Source organism: Lutra lutra, chromosome 2 (genome assembly GCF_902655055.1).
Source record: "Lutra lutra chromosome 2, mLutLut1.2, whole genome shotgun sequence".
Classification (NCBI taxonomy): domain Eukaryota; kingdom Metazoa; phylum Chordata; class Mammalia; order Carnivora; family Mustelidae; genus Lutra; species Lutra lutra.
The window spans coordinates 154,656,100-154,681,902 of NC_062279.1; the positions used below are offsets into that span (position 1 = coordinate 154,656,100).

General features: G+C 41.5%; 1 protein-coding gene across 2 annotated transcripts in view; it reads right to left on the reverse strand.

Annotated features, from left to right (window-relative positions):
* FAM184B (family with sequence similarity 184 member B) overlaps positions 1–13,887 on the reverse strand; it is a 194,762-nt gene extending 180,875 nt beyond the window's left edge. The window contains exon 1 of one of the 2 annotated variants that reach the window (XM_047718983.1): positions 13,406–13,887. In XM_047718983.1, the coding sequence (XP_047574939.1) occupies positions 13,406–13,552 (147 nt within the window). In that variant the 5' untranslated portion in view covers positions 13,553–13,887. The remainder of the gene's footprint in view (positions 1–13,405) is intronic. The other variant, XM_047718984.1, reaches the window with a different exon arrangement.
* Between the last annotated feature and the right edge of the window lie 11,916 nt (positions 13,888–25,803).

Consider the following 25,803-nt stretch of genomic DNA (forward strand, 5'->3'; position numbering starts at 1 on the left):
TCTTGATTTCGGCTAAAGTCATGATCTCAGGTTCATGGGATTGAACCCAGCATTGAGCTCCATGCTCAGTGTGGAGGCTACTTGAGATTCTCTCTCTCCCTCTCCCCCTGCCCTTCCCCCTCCACACACATGCGTATGTTCTCTCTCTCTCTCTAAATATAAAAAATAAATCTTTTTTAAAAATGGCAAGCTTTGAAGTTAGCAAGTAAGAACACCTTGCCTATGAGACCCTTTTCAACTAATCACCAAATTCTCCTCTCTCCAGGTCTCCCAATCTTCCTGATATTCCTTCATAGGAGTCTATTTGTAACAAAAGTGAGTTTTGCTCAGAGAAATTTAACTGAAGAAAATAATCTAACAAGTGTGCAGCGATACAATCTCAAGAATGTCCATCACAGGTGTGCTTGGGTGGTTCATTCAGTTAAATGTCTGACTCTTGATTTTGGTCCCTTCATGATCTCAGGGTTGGAGAGCCCCATGTTGGGCTCTCTGTTCAGCAGAGATTCTGTGTGTCCCTCTCCCTCTGCTTCTCCCTTCATGTACTCTCTCATTCTCTCTCTTTCTTTCCTCTCTCTCTCTCTCACTCTCTCTCTATATGTATAGTCTCTCTCTGTTTCTATCTCTGCCCCTTCCCTGCCCCCTTCTCCCTCTCTAAAAAAAAGTCCATAATACTAATTATGATAATGAAAAACCAGAATCAAGCAAAATGTCCACCAATAATAGTCCCTGCCTATCTCAGGGAAACTTCCTTGATCCCTTAGGCTGTTCAATGTTTTCATACTTCTTCCTTGGTAGCATATCAAAATTGTAATTCAATTGCTGTATAAAAACAGTAGAAGCTGTCTTAACCTGTCTCCATTCAAACAACTTGTGGATAACTTAATAACTCTTCATCCTTTCTCTGGAAAACCACAGCAATTCTGCTCACACTCACTTCTTTGTGCCAGTTGTATTTGCTGCTGAATTATGTAATCTAACATCATATTAAGTCAGTTATATCTGAATGTAAAAACTAAGCTGTTCCTATGAAACCTAAGTTGAATGCTTTGGACAAACTCAATACAAGAAAATTGCTAAAGAAAATAATCTAGAATATTTAGATTCAATTCTCCACATTAAGACACCCAAATAAGAAAGAGTAGAGATGAATTGTGGGAAATAGAACAGATGCATGTGGGAAATAGGACAAGTGCATCATGGGTAGGGTGATGACCTATCAAGGTCAATCTAGGACAGTCTCTGTTTACACCTGTTGTTTCAGTACCTTCCCCAGTTTAGTGCCCCCTTTCATTCTCAGAAGTGTCCAATTCGGGTGATAAAATAGAAGGTCACTCCAATTATGGCTGTAGTTTATGTAAGACAAATAAACTTTAAAGCGAAATAGCAGGCCATCCCAAAAAATTAAAACTGAGCCTCACAGGAAAAGATTAGTGAATAAGTGCTCATATACATGTTTTAAATTGGGGTATGCAGGCTTTTTTCTGTAAAGGTCCAGATAGTAAGTATTTTAAGCTTTAGTCAATCTCTGTCCCAACTATTCAAATCTGCCATTGCTTTTGTGCTGAACAAAAGCTACCCTAGATAATCCCTAAATGAATGTATGTAGCTGTGTTCCAACAAAACTTTATTTTGGATACTACATTTGAATTTCATATAATTTTCACATGTCACAAGATATTGTTCTTATTTTTAAATTTTTTTCAAGCATTTAAAAATATAAAAACCATTCCTGATTCATAAGCCATACAAAAATGGGCAGTGGGTTGATTTAGCCTGTGGGCCATAATTTGTTGGCCTTTGTTTTAAGTTAAAAGAAAAAAAAAAAAACAAAGTTACATATGTGTTAGGTTTTTTTCCTTTGTGGTTTTCATTTTTCAATTATTCAAAATGCTCAAATGACATTGAATAAAACAGCTTCTATTGTATTTGTTCACATTCTTTCTATTTCTCTTGCCTGTAAGGTCCATGAGATAAGGTGTTTTACCTGGCACATAACAGGCGCTCAGTAAATGTTTCCTAGATGAAGGAAGTTATACAATATTTATACAGTGGAGTACTAACACAACCATGAAAAGTTATGTTGGCAAGCTCAAGGTCTATTGTGAAAGGTTAAAAAGAAACCCAGGCAACACAATAGTTATATATGATGTAACTCTACTTTTAGAAATTATAGGTCTATGTTTGCATGGGGAATTAGATAGTAGGGTATACAAAACTATTATCAGTTATTTTATCACTATAGTTATTACAGGTTTGGGGATGCTTTAAAATATTTTTTTTGCTTGTATTTTTGAATTTTATAAAATGGATGTGTTTTCTAAAATGGTGTATGATTGCTCATTGCTGTTTTATAATTCTCGTGTCCCGAAGGAATTTAAATCTGATCAATGGAGGCACCAAGGTTGGTCAGACTCTGTCTGTGGTCAGGGACTGGGAGGGACTAAGTGAGATGCTGGCCATGGGGGAATGGGGGAAGTCCTCTTATTTGTGAGATAAGACCAGTTCTCCACGCCACTCTGAAAATTATAGATTAGCACCCCCGAGTTCTGGTCTTGAAAAAAGCTACCCATAAAATATATATAGTCTGTGGTTAAACTTTCATATTTTAAGCTAGGAGCAAAGGGAGGTCCAGGAAGAGTTTTATGCATTTAGCCCATCAACGAACACTCATGGGCACCCATCACTAACCAGGCACTGTTTTAGGCCGTGGAGGTGCAGGAGAGAACAAAGCAGACAGAAATCCTTGCCCTCCAGAAACTTCCTTTGCGGAGAAGAGAAAGTGACAAACAGCAAGAGGGAAAAATGATGATGGCAGATGGAGCTGAGGGGACCTTTAAGAGGGGCTGGGCAGCAGCATTATCCAGGTAGACAGGGTGGCCTGGTCTGACGAGACATCTGAGCCAAGCCCAGTCAGCCAGGTCAGGATCAGGTAGAAGAAGCCACAGAAGAAAGACACTGAGCAGCACAAGCTGGGCACATCTGAAGGCCTGAAAGAAGACCATCGTGGCCCGAGAGATGACACTGAGACATGGACAGTGGCCACCTCAGCTGACCACGACAAAGAGTTTATTCTAGGTGAACAAATGTTATTCCAAGTGAAACAGGAAGCCGCTGGTGGGTTTTAAACAGAAGACCATGTTCTGGTTTATATTTTCAAAGCTCATTCTTGCCCCCATGTGAGGTGAGAAGGGTGGGTCACAAGGCTCCTCAGGGGTTGGGGCAGAGGGGAAGGTGGAAATGAGGAACAGAGTTGGGCTGATTTGTTATTTGTTTACAGGGTGAAGTCGCTGGGACTTGCTTCAGAACTGCATTTAAGCAGGAGGAAGACAGGATTCAGTTTGTTTGGTTTGGATTTCTTTCGTCTGCTTTAATTTAGCAGCTTTATCGGGATACGACTCTGACACCATACAATTTGCCCAGTTAAAGTACAAGTCTGTGGCTTTAAGGACATTCACAGAGTTGTGTAACCCTTACTACAACTGACTTTAGAATATTTTCTTTACCCCAAAAAAGAAACCCTGCACCCCGTAGCCACTACGTGCCCCGCTCCCCGCCATCTTGTACTCTGTATCACATTTTATTTATCTGTTCTTCAACTGATGGACATTTAGCTTATTTCCATTTTGGGGGCTATCATGAAAAGTGCTTCTCTGAAAACTATATGTGAGTTTTTGTGTGGGTGTATGTTTTAATTTCTCTTGAGGACTTGGGAATTGCTGGTTCATATGACAACTGTTTAACGGAGGAACTGCCAGACCGTTTTCCAAAGCGGCTGCCATGTGGTATGTCCCCACCAACAGTGTGTGAGGGTGTGATTCAGGATTGTCATTCTGGCTGCTGTGCGGAAGAAGGAGGGATGCAGACACCGGAAGAGTCATGCAAAAGTGAAGGCATCTTAGCAGGTAGGGTTCAAAGACATCCAACTTCAAGTGCACCTCATAGTGTTTTATGGCAAAAAGATTTTTGTGAGAGAGCCAGCTTGACACCATGAATCACATCATTAAATGGAAAGATTCTAATGGAAAGGACTTGTTAAAACAGATCTGTAGTTCTCCAATCTCGAATCCTAAAGCAAACTGGTATGGAACTGCTTGAACATCTGTCCCCAAACAAGCTCCAACAAGCAGGAGGGTATTTTTCAGAGAAGCTGCAGGAGTCAGTTGGTGCAATAAAACTTCCACACCTTTAAGCCATGAAAACACAGGGCTCAAGTGGCAGCCTGTCACTAACAGGTATCACTCCCACTGCCTTGGGATACTGCCTCTCCGTCCCAGAGAAGGGCTAGCTTTGTTCCCATTGCTGGTTTTGACAACTGGGTGAGAGCTCCGGCCCTCTGCAGTTCTACCAGTTCAGAAACGGAAGGGAAACCAGTATCTATCAAGACGATGATATAAACAGCCCTGGGTGAGATGCTCCACATTAAGTTAGTAAAACCTCCTTTGTCAAATCACCAAGGAAGAAAGACCTAATTTTTTCTGATTAAAGATGAGGAAAGTTGGCCCCTTTGCATTGGAAGGTCAGAAAAGGCCTCTCTAAAAAGATGGTCTTTTAGCTGGTATCAACCATGTAAGGATCAGGAGGAAGGACAGTCCCAGGTAAACCCCAAAATTGTTCATTAGCTCCAGGTGTCTTCATGTTTATTCTCATTTAATTTTTCATCTATATTTATTAGTATAAATAAGAGTAAGAAGTAGCCCTCTAGATATTAATCAAGTTTAAATTGGTTGAAAAGATAACTATGAGTCAAAATTAGAATTGTTTTCGGGCACCTGGGTGGCTCAGTCAGTTAAGCATCTGCCTTCACCTTAGATCATGATGCCAGGCTCCTGGGATGGAGCCCCTGCATCTGGCTCCCTGCTCGACAGGAAGTCTGCTTCTCCCTCTCTCTTTGACCCTCCCCCCGATCATGCTCTCTCTCTCTCAAATGAATAAACAAAAAATCTTTTAAAAAAAGAAATTATAATTGTTTTTCCTTAATCTTTCTGATCATACTCAGGACCTATTCCCATAACAGTATCATCCACTCCATCTCTATAGACATCCACAGTCTCCCGCACACATCAATATCATCGTCTCTTAGTAGACATTGGACTAGGGTGAGATCATGGAAAAATCGATGGCCTGGCAGACAGAGTAGAATGTGTGCTTCTATGAGCAGATTACTCCATGAGGAAAAAGGTAGGCTGAGGAAAGAGCTCTGCCCAATCCCTGCTGTCAGCTTCACTAATTGGATACACTTTCTCCCTCCATGGGAAAAAGTAGTAAAGATGATTGGGAGAGGTTATGGAAACATAAGGATGACCAGGGTAGAAATATCACCTCGCCCCCCACAAACACACCCAGCCCTGGTTCTGTCAGTACATACTAATGTAACACCAGACAAGAATGCTGGCCCTCTCCTGGGTCTTGGATTTTTCCTCCCTCCATTAGAGATGGTGCTTCCCTTCTTGCTATGTAGAACTGCTGTGCACACAGAGGATGAGTAAGTATGTCAAAGCCTTTGCAAAGAACACAACTACAAAAAAGAATGAAATCTTGCCATTTGCAATAACACAGATGGATCTAGAGGGTACAATGCTAAGTGGAATAAGACAGAAAAACACAAATACCCAGTGATTTCACTCATATGCAGAATCTAAAAAACAAAACAAACGAGCAAACAAACAATACAGAAAGACTCATAAATATACAGAACAAACTGGTAGTTGCTAGAAAGGAAGAGAGTTAGGGAGATAGATGAAAGAAGTGAAGGAGATTAAGAGCTATAAACTTCCAGTTATAAAATAGATAAGTCAATGGGTGCCTGGAGGCTGCAGTCAGCTCTGAGTCTGACTCTTGGTTTTGGCTCAGTGGTGAGCTCAGGGTGGTGAGCTCAAGTCCCAGGTCAGTCTCCTCGCTCAGTTGGGGAATCTGCTTGAGATTCTCTTCCTCTGCCCCTCTTTCCTCCACTGTGTTGTCTCTTCTCTCTCTCTCAAATAAATAAATTTTAAGTAAAACAGATAAGTCAAGGGGATGAAAGTATAGCATAGGGGAGGTAGTCTTGTAATAATGTATCATGTAGTGATTATTGTTTGGGGCTTTGTGCAACCCGTGGAACTGCTGAATCACTATGCTGTACACCTGATACTGATGTAACACTGTCTCAACTATACTTAGTAAAATAAATACATAATAAAAGACAGGGGTGAGGAACTAATAGAAAGCCTTAAAGCTCAAAAAGGAAGGCATTACAAACACTAAAAAAAATCATAAGGTATTACTAATGTGTGGAAGTTGCAGGCCCTTGATTGAAGGGTCTTCCAAGAGACTGGCACAGATCCTTTTCAAAGGGTGACTGAGAGGGTCCTGTCGAGTTATTCTACTCCTTATACTTTTAGCTTAGCAGCTTCTGGCACCTAACGAGACTGCTCCTTGTCTCCTGGGCGCTTTTCCTCTGATTGGGAGATGAGAGGGAGTGCTATGTGCATGCAGTTTTCACGCCTGTGGTCCCAGGTCCTGAGAGTTAGCCTTCAGTTCAAGAGGTGGCTCACGGAGAGGGAACTGTCCCATTCATTTTCTTGTTCTAATATAAAGCTTTTATTTGGAGCAAGACATTCTATACCTCCTTGAAATTTGGAACCGGAGAATCCCTGGGTGTGGGGGGTGCCAAACCTTCTGGGTATGAGGATGTGGAGCCCTGCCAAAAACAAAAAGAATCAGCTGGACATTGTTAGGGCAAAGAAAAAAGCAGAGGCTGGCCTGACAGGCCCAGGGTCAGGGCTAGGCAAACCTGCCTGATGCTTTCAGAAACAAAAGCTTCCCAAAGGCTTTAGTGGGGAATGAATTTGGAACCTCGTAGGGCCCAAATGACTCCTCTGTGCCCACTTTACTATTTAAACCTTCAAGTGCTCTGACATGGTGGTTCTTGACCCCGAGTAAACATCAAGAGTTCTTGAGTGACTCAGAAAGCAGCAGTGCCTGTTACCATTCTCTCCTCTCCTTCACAGGTGGGGCCTGGGGCCTTACATGCTTTGCGTTTGTTTTTAATTTTTGATTTGGAAACAATTTCAAGCTTAGAAAAACACTGCCAGGAAAAGAACAGTACAAAGGACATCCCCATACCCTTTACTGAGCCTCCCCAATGACTCACGTTTGTCCCATTTGTTTTACCATTTGCTCTCTTTCTATGTTTTATTTATAAAATAAAATATTTTGAAAGTAGGACATCATACTTATGGACTTTAAAAAGGACCTATTTCGGGGTGTCTGGGTGGTGCAGTCAATTAAGTGTCCCAACTCTTGATTTAGGTTCAGGTCATGATCTCAGGGTTGTGAGATTGAGCCCGGCTCTGGGCTCCATGCTCAGTGAGAAGTCTGCTAGAGATTCTTTCTCCCTCTCCCTCCGCCCCTCTGTCCAACCTGCACCCCCCTTGCATACATGTGTGTTCTCTGTCTCTCTGTGTCTCAAGTAAATAATTTTTTTTTAAAGTAAGACCTATTTCAATGTGCACTACCCCAGAATAAGGATATGTTGTTGCATAGCCACAAAGGATATTTTCAACTCCAGCAAATTTAACACTGACATGCATGCTTTTCATCTCCCTATCATCATATTCCAGTTGTCCATAGACTTGACTGTCTCCTTGCCGCATTTTTCCCTCCAGAAGAGACTTCAGTCTGGGATCCGTCTAGTTGTCGTCTCACTGGTATATTTTTAAAAGCTACCCAGGGGATTTTAATGTGCACCCTGGACTTTGAACAACCATGTGAATGAATATTTACTACCCTAACATATGTTGAGTGTCTATCAGGTGCAAAGTATTGTGAATAGATTCAAGTTTATGATCTTTAAGGGACATATATATATGTACAAATACATACATATGTATATGTATGTGTATATACAAATCAACTATGATACCAGATGGATAAATATCACGAAAAAAGTGTTAACCAAATCTGTGGGAGGAAACTTTAAATTTAACAAGCTTACTGAGAGTCTACCATGTGCCAGGCATTGTACGAACTCTGGAAAAACAGATGTAAGAAAAAATAATGAAGGCACAATTAATAATTAATGAATACATGGTTAATTTCAAAAGCTAGGTTTTTCAAAGGCTTTTTTGGGGGAAGTGAGACTTAATAGATAAGTAGAACTCAACTTTTAGAGATGAAGACATTTCAGGAGAGTAAACATAAAGAGAAAAAGGAAGGGAAGTGAGTGAATTGTGGAGTAAGCAAAGAAATGTACTTCACTGTAACTCGAGAACTGGGAGCATGGGGTTGGATTGGGTTTTCCTAGGAAAGTAGGCTGAACAATGTAAGATGATACAGTCACTTTGGAAAATAGTTTGGCTGTTTCTTCAGAAGTTAAACATAAATATAACATACAATTCAGGGGCACCTGGGTGGATCAGTGGGCTAAGCATTTGCCTTCAGCTCAGGTCATGATACCAGAGTCCTGGGACAGAGCCCTGCATGTGGGGGAGGAGGAGGTCCCTGCTCAGTGCAGAGTCTGCTTCTCCCTCTGAGCCGCACGCCCCGCTCATGTGTGCATTCCCTCTCACTCCCAAATAAATAAAATCTTTTTAAAAATAACATACAATCCAACAATTCAATTCCTAGATATCTACCCAAGTCTAATGAAAATGTTTGTCTACACAAAGACTTGCATAGGAATGTAATGTTCATAGCAACATTATTTACAATAGCCACAAAGAGGAAATGACCCAAATGTCTCCCACAGAAGGTACGTATCCATCAATGGGATACTAGTGAGCAGTGAAAAGGAATGAATCACTGACATATGCTACGACATGAATGAACCTCACACACATTCTGCTAAGATTTAGCAACTAAGTGAAAAGCACCACATGGAAATACTATATATTGTATCTTTCAATGAGTTGAAGGGTCTGCAAAAGACAGATTTATAGAGACAGAAAGTAGATTAATGATTGCCTGGTGTAGGGGTGGGAATGGGGACTGACGACAAATGGGTACGTAGAATAGGTTTCTTTGGTGCGATGGAAATGTCCTAAACTGGATTACAGTTATAGTGTAATAACTCTGAACATTTACTAAAAAAAGGTTGAATCATACACCTAAATAGATGAATTTTATAATATATAAATTATACTTCAATAAAGCTATAAAAATTAAGTTATTAAAATCAGAGAGGAAATAAGTAATCTTAGAAATGAAAAATGTAATTATTGAAATTCTAAAACTTGACAGGACTTAAGGCGGGAAAAACTTTGGACTGGACAACTTCTTTAGAGGACTAGTGAACAGAAGGATTTAATTAAGGAATTCATCAGAATCCAACACAGAGGCAAAAAATATTTTTTTAATCACATTTCAGGGTATAGATGAAGAGGCTTCCTCACTGACCTAATGGCAGTTCCAGAAAAGAAAAGGTAGGCAATGACAGAGAAACATTATCTGAAGAGAAAATCACTGATAATTTTCCAGAATTAAAGAGAGCACACCAGTCCTCAACAGAAAGTACACTAACATATAGTAAGTCCTGGTGAAAGTGCTGAACACCAAAACAAAACAAACACAAATATTACATGTTATCAAGGGAAAGGCAGACTGACCACAAAGGAATGAAATTTAGTCTGGCAGCAGAATTTTCACCAGCAACAACCAGTGCCAGAAAACAATGGAGTACCTTCATCACTGTGCTTTGGGAAAACAACTGTTCACTAGAGTTTTATACCCAATAAATTATCACCCAATACTGAGCGCAAAATAATGACAGTTTCAAATATACAAAGAATTCCCTCCCCTACCTAGACCTCAACAGCAAAAATTACTGAGAAATAGACTTCAGCTAGAAGAAAAGTAAACCTAAAGAGAAGGCTTTGGATTCAAGAACAAAATAGTGAGAAGTGATGAAATGTCAGTGAATTTAATTAACACTTGATCATAAAAATGATTTTCAAATTTAAAATGTCAAATGCTCTAGACAACAACGGCAAGATGGAAAAGGAAAGGGCTGTTAAATGGGTAAAGTATGCAAAAATCTTTTGCAGGAATGGGGCACCTGGGTGGCTCAGAAGGTGTAGCCCCTAACTCTTGGTCTTGGATCAGGTCATGACTTCAGGGTGATGATCTCAAGGTGATGATCTCAGGGTCCTAAGATTGAGCCCCAGGTGGAAACCCAGGCTCAGTGGGGAGTCCGCTTGAGATATTCTCTCTCCCGCTGCCCCTCCCCCCTCCCCTTCTTGCTCTCTCTCCAAAATAACTAAATAAATCTTAAAAGAAAATCTTTTACAGGAAGAAAGAATTACACCATATTTCGTTAGAAAAAATTATAGTGGACCTCTCTGTTTCCTCTTCTTCTGGAATGAGATATCACCTCACACCAGTCAGAATGGCTAAAATTAACAAGTCAGGAAATGACAGATGCTGGCGAGGATGCGGAGAAAGGGGAACCCTCCTACACTGTTGGTGGGAATGCAAGCTGGTGCAACCGCTCTGGAAAACAGCATGGAGGTTCCTCAAAATGTTGAAAATAGAACTACCCTATGACCCAGCAATTGCACTGCTGGTTATTTACCCTAAAGATACAAACGTAGTGATCCGAGGGGGCACGTGCACCCGAATGTTTATAGCAGCAATGTCTACAATAGCCAAACTATGGAAAGAACCTAGATGTCCATCAACAGACGAATGGATAAAGAAGATGTGGTATATATACACAATGGAATACCATGCAGCCATCAAAAGAAATGAAATCTTGCCATTTGCGACGACGTGGATGGAACTAGAGGGTATCATGCTTAGCGAAATAAGTCAATCGGAGAAAGACAACTATCACATGATCTCCCTGATATGAGGGAGAGGAGATGCAACATGGGGGGTTGAGGGGGTAGGAGAAGAGTAAATGAAACAAGATGGGATTGGGAGGGAGACAAACCATAAGTGACTCTTAATCTCACAAAACAAACTGAGGGTTGATGGGGGGAGGGGGGTTGGGAGGAGAGGTGGGGTTATGGATATTGGGGAGGGTATGTGCTATGGTGAGTGCTGTGAAGTGTGTAAACCTGGCGATTCGCAGACCTGTACCCTTGGGGATAAAAATATATGTTTATAAAAAATAAAATTAAAAAAAAAAGAATAAAGGAAAAGGCTGAGGGGAGGGTCTCAAGCCCATTAGCTGTCTATACTTTCTGTACACAAACTTGGAGTACAATGAAATAATAAACAAATCTCAAAAATTAATCTTAGGTAGAACATTAAAAAAAATTATAGTTAAGTACATATGTTGAAAAATAAAAGACAGTTCTGAGAAGAATAGAAATAAAGCCTAATGCCCTCAAACCAGCAGTGGAAAATGAGGAAATACAGATCATTTTACTAATTCAATAAAAGGCAGGGATAGAGGAAAAGGAAGAATGAAAAAGGACAGCACACAAAAACATAAAACATGATAGAAGAATAAGCCCCAGTATATTAGTAATCACAATCAATGCACAAAGATTAAATTCACCTGGCAGAAATACAACCAACTTACCAAAAGATTCAGTCTAAAGAGATGGAAAATATGTGACACACAAACATTAGCCAAAAGAAAGGTAGCACATTGATATCAATATTAAAATGTCTAATTTAAGCAATTAGCATAAACACCATAAAGAGAGGCACTACACAGTAAGAATCCATTATGATTTCTAATGCAAACTATCCTTTGAAGAAACACTGCCTACTGTGTGCCTGGGATCATGCTGCTTTCTCCACTGCTGTTAGCTTCAGTGCTTGGCACTTAATAGGTGTGCCATAAATACTACAGAGTGGAACGCTTACCACATTGTATTGAAATGATCTGTTCAAGTGTTTGTTATACACAGGGGTAAGGACCATGTCTTAGTCAGTTTTATGCCATCAATATTCAGCACGGCACCTGGCACACAGTAGGCACTCTATAAATTCAAACTGAATTAAAGGGTTCATCTCTCCATAAAAATCTCCCCTAACTGTTCCTGCCCATAATTACTTACCCTTTGTTTCCACTTCTATAGAACTCACAGTTTGAAATACCCAACTGAGCAATTGATTATATAGTAGCGTCTGAGTTTTCTTTCCATATTTCAAACTTGTGTCTACAAAAACATTTTAGATTCTTTAAAGATAGAGATGGCTTATACTGTGTCTAGAGCCTTGAATCAATATTTTTTAGGGGTTGATGTCACATTTGGATAAATGTAGATTAGATCAGTGGTGCCAGCCACACATGCCAAACCCTCAAGGGGTATCTTCAATCCCTTTTTTCAATCCTTGACTAAAGAGATCATTGTTTGGAAACAGGCTCATATGCCAAGAATGTGGAGAAGTTGATAGGAGGGGCAGGAGAAGGCAGCTAGTGTCCATTTTCAAGTCCCTGTGCTCCCGTCCCTCTGGCAAAATAGGAAAGAGCCTGTGACCCTACCAAAAAAAAAAAAAAAAAGTATGGGAAGGTTGGAGGAAGACAGGGAAGAGAGCATGTCCCATATACTGCTGGACAGAATCTGGACCTGACCCTTCCACTAGCAGTCATGGTATCAGGAGTTTATTATGATGTCAAAAGGAAACTCCAAGGCAAACAGCTATATTCTCCCACTGGAACCTTGTTTAAGAATGGAATCTTGTTTCCATCTATACACAAGGCACAAGAGGGGAAACCTACAACAAGGAGCTCCTAATAGGGAAGCTGTAGAGGGTTAACCAAGGGCAAGGTGGCATCTTGTTGGTGTTCTTCATCCGGTCCTGGAGAGGTTCAGTACTGTCCCTGGGAGGACGTAGGAAAATGGGCTGACTGACCTCCCAAGGTCTTTTGTAATCCAGTAATTAATGGGGGAATGGTGCACTTCCCCATTTATGCTCTTACAACATCTGCACCCAGTTTGATAGTAAATCCCCTGGGCTGCCTTCCAGGTTTAGTATGGTGCCAGGCAAGCTGCCGGCACTCAACAAATGGCTCAAATATTTGTTGAATGAAGGAAAAAATTGATCAAGTGTTTAAACAGAGTCCACATGACCTCCCCAGCTGTAAAGTACAGCGATGAATAAAATCACAACATTCCAGACACGATCATTTGAGCAGAACTGGCAAAGGAAAACACACGCGTGCGTGCGCGCTCACACACACACACAATTCACACTAGCACTGATTCAACTATGTTTCCCACCTTGGGAGCACAGACCACCTACTCAGCAAGCAGTCTGTAGGAGTTTCTTTAGTAAGAATCCTCTCTCCAGAGAGGTGCTTCCAGAAGGTCAATTTGCCAAGGTTTAGGACCGCTTCCCTTACCGACTGGCCTCCCAGCCAAAGTTTCTGCCCGGATTCAGCCTGGGCCTCCCCTGGTCGCGTCCGCTCTCCCCCAACCTGGGCACCGCACCCAGGGCGCGCAGCTCGCCGGCCCGCAGCGCCTCACCTTACCTTGGTGAGCTGGGCGATCTTCTTGCACATTTTCACGTGCATGTCGGGATCCCAGTCCATTCTCCAGTCGGCGCCACCGCGGGCATCAGCTTTGGAGCCCTGGGAAGTCCCGGACGCGTGAATTTTGTTGTTGAGGACAGAAGCCATGGCTATAACGCGTCCAACATTCAAGGGTTCTCGCTCGTGTTCTCGCTGCCCGCGGTGTGCACGTGCGTGCGCGCGCGGGCCTGTGAGCGTGTGGGCTTTCTCCGGAGCGGTGGCACTGCAGTCCCGCCGCGCGGCCCCTGCCGTCCCGAGGTGTTGGCCTTTCGGCGGTTCGCGAGCCCACCCTCCCTGCTCCGGCGCTCGCTCGCTGGCTCGCGCGCTCTGCGGACACCCGCACCCTGCGGCGAGACGCCGAGGATCCGCACGTGCGGCTCGCGACCCGCGCGGATTTCGCCTGCAACAGTGGAGCTTCAGCGACCAGGAGCCGCCGGCCTTGGAGAGGTTTGCGCTGGCCCCGCGCCGCGCTCTTGGACACGTGGGTGGCTCCTGGCTCCCGACTCAGCAGCGACTGCCGGTGGTGGGCACCCCAAGCCAAGGAAGAATTAGGGCCGGCCTCAGCCTCGGGCAGCCGGGGAGCACGGTCTGGGAAGGGCCCCTTGGCGATGTTCTCCGGGGTGGACGGGTAGCGAGGGACAGGGCACCTTGACCAGCCAGCACCCTCAGCCCCAGGCTCCGGAGCCTCAGAGCTAGGCGCTGAAGGCAAAGATTGCGGCCGGGAGGTCTTGAGAGGGAAAGGGAGGTAAGAGCAAGTCGCGGGGACGCGACGAGGTACCGGGACCCGGGTGCAGAGTGTGGGCCCCAGTAGGGACTGCGGGTAGCAACCCCCCTTCCCCCATCTTGGGGAGGAGCCCGGACGTTGCGGGAGGATTGCCAGAGATCACCGAACAAAGGGAAGAAGCCAAAGGGACGGCTGAGAGGAGCTGGTGACAGAAATCTGGGACGAGAAAGAGAGGAATGCATAGTACAAGAAGCGGTAGGAGCGCAGAGGAAAAGTCATCAGAGAGGCCAAAAGGATGGTCAGGTGTGGGAAAGGAAGAAGCAAAGAGGAATGGAGTAGTTGACTAACAGAGCTGAAAGTCTAAGTAAACCGAGCTCAGTGAAAGGGAAGTGTGACTCATCCATATCCACGCTCTTGGCCACCGGCCAGATGGAGCCAGAATCTTGTCAGGATTAGGAGTTTGTGCATTTTTATTTTGCTTGTTGAGTGCAGGAGTTAGTGACCAAATTTCTTTGTGGCTCTCTTTCTCTGGGTTCAAACAGTGGGCTTTGGGGCAAAGTGACAACACCCTGATCAGATTTTCCTAACGTGTGAATAATAGCATCGACATAATAAGCAATTTTCATGCTTAATATATTTCATTTTACAGACTGCTTTATATCAAGAGTTTTAGTCATCTTGATAAAGCAAGCAAGCTCCAAAGGGTTTCAGAAACCACAATCCCATTCTCTACACTGCAGGTAACTATACCCATTTTTGTAGATAAGAAAATAGATCCAGAACATTTGTGCCAAGCCAAGCAATTGCAAGTAGCCCAGTTGTGTCTGAACCAAGATATTCCTATTCTAAATTTCTTACTCTGGCCCCAGGATTCTACACTGGGTAGGAATGGCCAACCTGGGTTTGTGGTTTCTACTAAATTTAGGTTTCCTCTCTGAGACAACATCTCAGTTTCCCAGTGCATTTAGAAAACAGAATGCCCGAACCAAAATCTCTCTTGATATAGTGTCTTGGTCCTATTCTAGATTCCCTGAGTCAAAATACGTGGAGTTGAGTGTCCAAGAACCCACATTTTAAACAAGCTCCCTTTAAAGTACTTTTTGCAGGGTCTTATTACCCCTAGGAATTCAACCACTGTGTAAACTAGAGGGAAATTAGCCTTTTTAGTCCAAAAATGTTACCAAAAGTTGTTCACCATTTTGGAAAATCACATCATCAATGGCCACATGGCTTATGTTGTTTGGTTGCCAGTACAACACACTTGTATTGTATTTGACCCGTTCATGGTGAGTCTACCCAGATGTCCAAGCATCGGAATAGTACATTAAGTCATAGAGTTAATCATATCAGATGATTTATATGTTGAAATACACATTTAATTGTAATGACTTTCCTTTTATTTATCTTACTATCAAGAAATTATACTGGTTTTTAAAAATGTGTGTGCTCATTTAAAAAATTCTCTGAATTTCAGTATAGTAACATGAACATTATTTTAAAAAGTGACATCTGGTCTGAATGGGGTTGAGAATTCACACTAAGGTTTGTTAAGACTGTGATCTAACCCCAAGTTTTACTTATTTAAATATGATCCTATTAGATCTAGGGGCTGAAATATTTTCCAGTGGGATTTTTTTTAAGAATTTTTTTTTTAATTCATTTGTGGGATAGAGCAGGAGTAGAGGAAGGGGAAGAGGGAGAAGCAGACTCCCCTGAGCAGGGAGCCCGACATAGGACTTGATCCCAGGACGCTAGGATCATGACCTGAGCCAAAAGCAGACACTTAACCAACTGAGCCACCCAGGTGCCCCATCAATGAGATAGATACCTTATACTTTAAAAAAAAAAAAAATTTTTTTTAAGATTTTATTTATTTATTTGACAGACAGAGATCACAAGTAGGCAGAGAGGCAGACAGAGAGAGAGGAGTAAGCAGGCCCCCCGCTGAGCAGAGAGCCCGCCTGGGGGCTCGATCCAGGACCCTAGGATCATGACCTGAGCAGAAGGCAAAGGCTTTAACCCACTGAGCCACCCAGGCGCCCCCCCCAAAAATGTTTTTTTAGATTTTTATTTATTTGACAGGGTAAGAGTGAGAGAGCACAAGACGGGGAGGAGTAGGCAGAAGGAGAAGCAGGCTCCCAGCTGAGCAGGAAGCCTGAAGCGGTATTCCATCCTGGGACTCCAGGACCATGACCCGAGCCGAAGGCAGACGCTCAATTGACTGAGACACCAAGGCACCCCATACTTTCAAATTTTTCATGGAAGCCTAGGAAAACCCCAGACTCTTTTATCAGGCTTTATTGAACCATAGCTTCTAAGTAGGGAAGATAATATAAGCTGACCTGTCTTGGAAAGAGTTCTCTGCAGCTGCTGAGATTTCCTAGCACTATGATTAGTGGGTTCTTTCACACTATCAGGAATGAAATAGAGGGCAGAAGGGAATTAAGCACTGTATCAAATATGGTGTGTGGGTGGGAACATTTATTAGACCACTAATATGATCTTGGCATTGTGCTATGCTCTTTGCACACGTTCTTACTTCCTCTAAGGTACTTATTATCATTGTCATTCTACAGACTAGGAAATTGAAGATAAGGGAGGCTAAGCACCTGATTTTATACAGCTGGTAATGGATCTGAGTCTATCTGACTTTGAAGAGCACAATGCTGGTAATCTGAAATTCTTAAAAGCCATAATTGATTTGTTCTTTCTGTAGATTATAGAAATGTAAGCCTCTTACAGTACTCCTCTCCCCCAAAAAACTCATCTGTAATAAGACAAAATATAAGAAGCAAACAAAAAATTACCCCCAATCCTACACTTAGAAAAAACTACCATTAATATTTTAGAGAAGATTCTTTTATATGTCCTTTCTGTACACATCTAGAAGATGTTATGTACATAAATGCATATTTAAAACAAATGGAATACTGTACATCATGTTTTTGAACCCTATTCATTCATATAAAATAGACATCTTTTCTTCTTTTGTCATTAAAGATATACATTCCTATTTTGAACAATCAGTATCTCTATACAAAATAACATATTTATCCCAACCCCTACTGAAATTTTTTTAAAAAATATTTTAAGCAAGATGTTTCATATGTTTGCTATGTGTATTTTCTTTCTTTTGGTGGGGGGGAAGGGCAAGGAGAAAGAGAGAGAGAGAATCTTAAGCAGGTTCCATACCCAGCCTGAAGCCCAACACTGGGCTTGATCTAAAGCCCCTGATATCAGGGCCGGAGCTAAAAACAAGAGTTAGATGTTCAACCAACTGAACGACCCAGGCACCCAACAATATTCACTTCTGTTCTAAAGGACAGGGAAAACAAAAAGGACATACAAAACTCATGTGTTAATATAATGGGAAAGCAAATAGCTTATGAGATAGGATTGTTAAGATGTGTTAAGTAGAGAAAGCATATGGTAAGACACGATAAAGATAGAATGGAATATACGTGGAAAAGATGGAACAAACAAGAGGGTTACTAACTGAAAATAATGGAAAGGCCAAGTTGTAAGTTAAGATGATATCACCTTCGGGCTGATAGGTACATTATCTCCCCAAATGCTATTCGTTTTTCACACCCATCCTAGCCCCCATATATACGCTCTGTCCCAGAAAAACACAGAAAGCATGGATCACAGCAGACCTCTAACCAGGCATACTTGCTCTGCACGTTTCTGATAGAAGCATGTGTCAGCTCTAGGCACCCCTCTATCTGCTGAGCTGCCTTTCCAATTTCAGCAGTGGTCCCCATAACAGCCCTGTCAGGAGTGAAGTTCAATGCGGCAGATAGGACATAAACACTGCCTAATACAGGATTTGGGTAAATATGGTCCTCCTAGCTCCCTGGCACCTTATCCCAAATGTCTTAACTGTCACTATCCAACTGACTTCTATTGAAAAGTGATTGACTCAACCATGTGATTTTGAGCATCTTAATTTGGGCTATGGAGTTTCCTGTCCATGACATATGGGATAGCCTGCCTGATAGTGTATTTGGAGATTACCACTGAATCAAGATAACTTCCTACATGACATCATACGTGGATCTTTGCACACATGTGCAAGTATTTCCATAGGAATAAATCCTAACAAACCAGTTTCAGTAAGTCAGCAAATTTTAAATGTTGATGATATATTGTTATACCATTCTTTTGAAGTTATGCCAATTTATACTCTCATTAAGAGGGCACAAAAATGCGTGTTTTCCCACACCCTTGCCAAAACTAGCAGGTATTGATATTCAGAGAGCTTCCATTTTAATAGGTAAAGGGTGTCTCCCTCTACACACCATTTACGTGAATATTAGTAGGGCTGTTGGAAGACCTTTCCAGAAACTGATCAGTTATTGGAATTAAACCTTTTTTTTTTTTCATTGTTTTCACTGGGCTTTCTTCCTTGTGTTGAAATAACTTTCTAGGCCCAAGACAAAGTGCTCAGAATGTCACATCAACAGCCTGAAACTTAAGATAACTTCTGTGTTGTTGTTAGTGCTTTGCCTGACCAGAAACACAATATATCCAGTCAGCCAATCCTCAAATGCCAAGCCAATTCTGGGCTCTGCACTTATTTCCTCTTCCTCCTTAACTCCAAACAAGGTTGACTCTGTGGCCCTAGCCATCAGATATTTTCCATTTTTCTCTTCCTTCTTCTTCTTCTTCTTTTTTTTTTTTTTTTTTAAGATTTATTTATTTGAGAGAGAGAGAGAAAGAGCATGGGGAAGGGGGCAGATGGAGAGAGAGAGAATCTTAGGCAGACTCTGCGTTGAGCATGCAGCCCTATGCCGGGCTCCATCCCTGAGATCATGACCTGAGCTGAAACCTAGAGTTGGTTGCTTAACTGACTATGCCACCCAGGCACCCCACCCCTTGTTCTTTATTCTTTACCCTTATAAAAGCTTCTTGCCTTCTACCCTCTTTATAGTCTCTGAACAAAGAGTCTGTCCACTTCATTAAGTTTTATATTACCTAAATTGTCTTTAATAATTTTTAACATTATAAGATCTTTCCTTGTAGGGACCTTTAGCACTGGGCCTATGGTATATATTGCAAACATTTCACCCAGTTAGTGATTTATTTTAGCTTTCTTATGCTTGTAAAAGGAGATTTCCAAGGTAAAGCAAGCAACCTTAGCTAAGAGAGTCTCTTTTTAAAATAGGGTTGGGAGGTGGGGACTGGGTGGCTCACTCTGTTAAGCATCCTATTTTTTTTTTTAAGATTTTATTGATTTATTTAAGAGAGAGAGAAAGTGTGTGTGTGCATAAGCAGGGGGAGCAGCAGGCAGAGGGAGAGGGAGAAGTAGGCTCCCCGCTGAGCAGGAAGATCATGACTTGAGCCAAAGGCAGATGCTTAACCAACTAACCCACCCAGGTGCCCCACATCTTACTCTTGATTTCGACTCAGGTCATGATCTCAGGGTCCTGGGATTGAGCCCTGCATCGGGCTCTCTGCTCAGCAGGGAGCCTGCTTCCTCCTCTCTCTCTGCCTGCCTCTCTGACTGCTTGTGATCTCTGTCTGTCAAATAAATAAATAAATAAAATCTTTTAAAAAAAAAATCATTAAGGTAATCTGTAACAGAGGATGATGAGGTAATCTGCATGAAGACACCCCTGCTATTCCTCCCAAAGGGAAAGTGACCTTGCCTGGAAGAATCCTTTCTTTGTTTTGCTGATAACTTCCTTGTCTCACCCTCCTTCCTATAAAAACTTCCATTTTGTACTACAACTCCTTGGAGCTCCTGTCTACTTACTTGGCAGGATGCTGCCCGACTCATGAATTGCTTAATAAAGCCAGTCAGACCTTCAAATTACTTGGTTGAATTTTTTTTTTTTTTAACACTACTCATCTTTTAGACTAGTTTGCAAGTCCCTCAGATATATGCTCAAAGCTCTGAATTTCTGGGTAACACCTTTACCATATTTTTAAAAGCTAAAGTTCTCTGTCAAAGATTCCCTCCTTTTTGAGGGAAGAATGCAAGAAATGAACACAGATCTTAAACTGGCACCATGCCTTTATTGTAATCCTCACACACATTAACTAGTACCAGGATTTCATCGAAGGTAGTGTAGAGCCTGCTTTCAGGCAAGAAGCTTGAGCAATGGACACCTGAGTAAGGTAAAAGGGCCCACAGCGACCACCAAGCTGAATCAGTCTGTAATCAGGCTCATTCTGTGACCCACCTAGAAATAGCCATAGTCCCTAACTAACCAGTTACAACCAGGCACAGTTACCAAAAAAGGGAAAATTCTGTATTTCCTCACTCTGCCCTATAACGATAGCCCCTCACCACTGCCCTGTGGCAGAATGCTTATCCTTTGCTGTCCTGCCCACTGCCCCCTTGCTGTGTGTCCAGTAAGCTTTTATCTCTTTTGTTTGGCTCTGAGTGAATTCTTCCAAAGTCCTCCCATTCGACTGGAAGTTCCCACAGGTAGCCCGGGATCAGGTCTTCCATCTTATCTCCACAGGAGGAAAATAAAGACAACACTTGCACTGAGATTATATCTCAACACAACACCACAGGACATGATGCTTTGGAATAAAATGTTTTGTGGCAATATTATAGACAGATTATATTATTGCAGGGATGTGGAGCACAAGGGTCAATAAAGAATTCTTGAGACATTGTTTGGTGCAACTTAGTGAGTTTATTTAGGTAAGTAGCACGGGGACAGGACCCCTGGGCAAAAGAGCTACACTTATGCTGTATGAAGCTAGTGGTTATATGCCTAGTGCTCAAGTGGGAGGGAACAGTCAGGGAGTATTAGATCTTAAATGTCTTCTTTAAATTTCTACTCGTTAATCAACTTTTAAAAGATTTCTCTGATGCTTCCCATTCAGTTCAATAGTAACTGTCTGTGAGATATACAGGCAGTCATGAGATCCTTTAAGAATGTAGCAATCAGGGGCGCCTGAGTGGCTCAGTTGGTTAAGCAGCTGCCTTCTGCTCAGGTCATGATCCCAGCGTCCTGGGATCGAGTCCCACATCGGGCTCCTTGCTTGGTGGGGAGCCTGCTTCTCCCTCTGCCTCTGCCTGCCATTCTGTCTGCCTGTGCTCGCTCTCTGACAAATAAATAAAAAATCTTTAAAAAAAAAAAAAGAATGTAGCAATCAGCAACAATTTGATCCTTATCAGAATTATACAGGCTGTAGGTCAACCTTCTGGGCTAAAGTGAACATTTTTCTGCTTCTATTTCTCATCAATATTAATATTAATATGAATACCATGAGCTCCACATGGTTCTGGAAACAGCTTGTGGGAAATGAGTCTAGGAACTCTAGCATCGGTAGTCATTTTTTTTTCATCCTCCTACCTTAAAATTGTATACCTGGTAACAAAGGTGTGAAACACAGGGGTAAAAGAAGAGAGTACAGGAGGTACTGAGCAGTTCACGGTAGTAGTCTTTTCAATACCTGAAAGAGTCAACAACCAATTTGCAAAGTACATCTAATTTTGCCTTAGGGAAAACAGGTAGGAAGTGAATGGGGAGCAATACTGCTGCTTTTCTGGTCTTTTTCTGGAGTTCAGAGATAATTAAACAATAGAACTCTCCAACATTCAAAAAAGGAATGGAACTGGTGCTTTTTAATTCTCTTGATTACACAGCAGTAGAGTGCTCAGTACTCAATGGATGTGTTTTGTTTTGTTTTTTAAGATTTTATTTATTTATTTGACAGAGAGAAATCACAAGTAGGCAGAGAGGCGGGCAGAGAGAGAGGAGGAAGCAGGCTCCCTGCTGAGCAGAAAGCCCGATGTGGGGCTCGAACCCAGGACCTGGGATCATGACCTGAGCCGAAGGCAGCGGCTTAACCCACTGAACCACCCAGGCGCCCCTCAATGGATGTGTTTTTAACCAAGTTAAGTACCGGTAATATGGCTGACCTATCTATGGTTGAATATTTCAGTGTAGCCATTTCTCAGTTTCCTTGATCACTTGATCACTTTGCCTCCGCACTATAAACCCAAGTATTGTCCAGAGTATTTACATGGATTTAGAATTTTTTTTTTTTTTTTAAAGTAAGTTCTATGCCCACTGTGGGGCTTGAACTCAGGACCCTGAGATCAAGAGTTACACAGTCTATCAACTGAGCCAGTCGGGCACCCCTGGAGTTAGAACTTTTTAAATTCTGGTTAACCTAGAAATTATCACGAACTTGGTAAAATTGAGCATTTCAGACACCCCATACCAGAAATTTTGATTTAGGAGGTATGAGTAAGGCATTTAAACAAGCCCTTCAGTGACGCTGTTGTGGATGATACCAGGCCCCACTTTGAAAATTGCTTTAATGGCTCCAACAAACCTTGTCAGTTTCTTCTAGGTCTTGCTTTATAATGTCCTTCCTGTCCTCTCTCCTATTTCAGTCCTGTCAGCTGTCAATTTTCAGCTCAGGTCACACTTTTGAGGCAGTCCTGACCTGACTATTCCAGTTGGAGATGCTCTCTGAGCTCCCATGGCAATCGGTGTACAAAGGACATCTCCAAACTGACCAAGCAATCTGTCAGCAGGAACTTTTTGAGCATGTATTCCCAACAATGTACTTCTTCACCTAGGAATCAGTATCACACTGTACTAATATTTTACATACACTATAAAATATTCACGGAAGTTAACAGATGAATTAAAGAAAATAGGGGTGCCTCAGTTGGTTAAACATCTGCCTTCGGCTCAGGTCATGATCCCAGGATCCTGGGATCAAGTCCTGCATCTGGCTCCTTGCTCAGCAGAGTCTGCTTCTTCTTCTTCCTGGTGTTCCCCGTTTGTGCTCTCTCTCTGACAAATAAATAAATAAAATCTTAAAAAAAAAATAAACAAAAAACAAGTGTGTACATGTGAAAAATCATAAAGTACACTTAAGATTAGTGTACTTTTCATATTTCACTGTGGGAATATTATCACTTAAAAAAAAAAAAAAAGGCAGATAGACAAATTGACCTGGAACGGTTTACACAACAGATTTGATGAAAGAGAAAACACACATCACCACACGTAATCATCTGCAATTAAGTAAAAATTTATTTGATTATATAATAATGACATAAATTATGGAGAAAATCTTCAATCAAAACTCAGAAAAAATCCCTAAAGCATTATATGGGAATATATTATGGAGCTGTCACTAGATTTAACTGTAGCTTGATAGCAAAAACAGTATGGAAGATGATAAATAGTATGAAATTTCAAAATGTTGTTTTTAAAGTAGGTAATTCCTTATGCTTTTGAATCAACAGAGGCTAAAATTTAAATGATGCTGACAGTACTACTATAGGCTATGCATCATTTCTGTAAAGAGGAGAATTTTCAGATTTTTCCCAAGCCAGGGACAAAGTTCTTTTTACAAAAAAAGTTATAATAACTTTTTTTTCCCCCCTGAAAAAGCCTTCTGCAGTGCATGTTTACTGGAGCGTCTCATGCAGTTGTGGAGTAGGATACCTGAAGAAGCAATCTAATTGCTGACACGACTACAATTTTACTATATTTTCAATGTCAAGCTTCTAAAATCTGACTACTAAAATCATAACTAATTACATAAAACTGAAATAAAATTTGAGATTTATATTCATAACATAGTGACACTCCAGAATGTGTCCATCATCCAAAATCCAAAAATGTGTGTTTGGTGTACTTCTAACTGCCTCCTTTTAACATTAGTCTAGTATCCCATGAACTTATCCTTTTGATTTTCCCTAATGTTCCAACATCTGTCTCGCTCCTTTCCGCATTTTCCATGTACTCACTTTGTTCCCAGTTTCCTAGAGACCTACTTCCTGAAACTCCCATCCTACTTACTTGACCTGGTAGCCATCCCAGCACTTTCCTTCATTGCATTCCTTCGTGAGGTCTTTTCCAGATCCCAAGCCTTGTTTAGATTTACTCCTTTGTTTTGGTGAAGCATGTTCTGCAGGAGCCTCCTAAGAAAGGGTATATGGTAAGATAAAATTTTGATGAAAAAAGATGGGATTGGAAGGGAGACAAACCATAAGTGACTCAATCTCACAAAACAAACTGAGGGTTGATGGGGGGAGGGGGGTTGGGGGGATGGGGCTATGGACATTGGGGAGGGTATGTGCTATGGTGAGTGCTGTGAAGTGTGTAAACCTGGCGATTCACAGACCTGTACCCCTGGGGATAAAAATATATGTTTATAAAAAATAAAATTTTAAAAAAAAAGGTAAAATTTTGAAATCATGCAAGTCTAAACTTTATTTTAGCCCCATACTTGCTTGATTGGATTGTTGGGGTACAGAATTCTAGATTGGAAATAATTTTTCCTTTAATATTTGAAGGCCTTGCTTTCATAGTCTTCCTTCAACCAGTGTTGTTACCAAGAAGTCTAAATATCAGGGGTGCCTGGGTGGCTCAGTCAGTTAAACATCTGCCTTCGGCTCAGAGTTGGGGATTGAGCCCTGCATGGGGCTCCCTGGTCAGCAGGGAGTCTGCTTCTCCCTCTGCCTCTGCCCCTGCTCGTGCTCTCTCAGATAAATAAAATCTTAAAAAAAAAAAAAAATCTAAATACCATTGTAAAAATATCTTTTTAAAGATTTATCTGAGAAAGAGAAAAAGAGAGAGCAGGGGAAGGGAGAGAGAGAATTCTTAAGCAGACTCCCCACATGTGGGGCTTGATCCCAGGACCCTGCAATCATGACCTGACCTAAAATCCAAAGCTGGATGCTTAACTGAGTCACCCAGGTGCCCTGTGAAAAATATCAAAAATAACTCTTGTTTCATCCCTTTTGGCAACTTTTAGGATCTTTTTTAATCCTGGCATCCTGAAATATCATGGTATGCTTTTCTGTGTTTAATTCATTGTGCTGGGCACTCAGTGGATCCTTTTATGTGACTCATGTCCTACATTTTGGGGAAATATTCTTTAATTTCATTATCTCTTTTCACCTCCTTTCTCTGTTCTCATTTTGGAGATCTTACTAATCAGATGGTGTAACCCATTCTGATCTTCTGAAATTACTTTTTGTTCTTTCCTATTTTCCATGTCTTTTAGTTCTACTTATTGAATTTTTATCAACTTATCTTCCAACCTAACTACTGAGTGTTTAATTCTAGCTCTATTTTTCCAATATTTTTATTTTCTGATTGTTCATTTTTTCTAGCATCCTGTTCATATTTCATGGCTGCAGTATATTCTCCTATTTCTGAGGGTATAATAGGTTCTTCTGGGAGTTTTATGTTCTTTGCATTATTTCCAGGTTTTTGGTTCTTTTGATCTTCATGTTTCATTTCAATAGCCAATGTCTATTGATCCTTGGCTATCAGTTTATCATGATTATAAGAGCCTGGAAGCTATGTATGAGTGGACTCTGGGTTTTATTGTAACAAATAACCAAGTGGCAAGTTGTTTTTATAATTGTTCACCCCTCTGGCTGGGGTGGGTAGGACTGGGTATAAACCTAGCTGCCAGATTTGGAGCTAGCTAATTAACTGCCAATTAGCCAGTTGGAGAAGGGAACTGAAGGCCCATATTCAGAATACCGACATTTTCTCCATCTCCTGTTTTCAGAGTAACACCTCACTAACACCACTACTCTTCTCAAGTCCCAGTTCTAATCCGTTTGATTTGTCCAGAGAATAAGCCTCCCATCTTTGGCTAGAAAGCAGAATAAGTAACCTGCTTC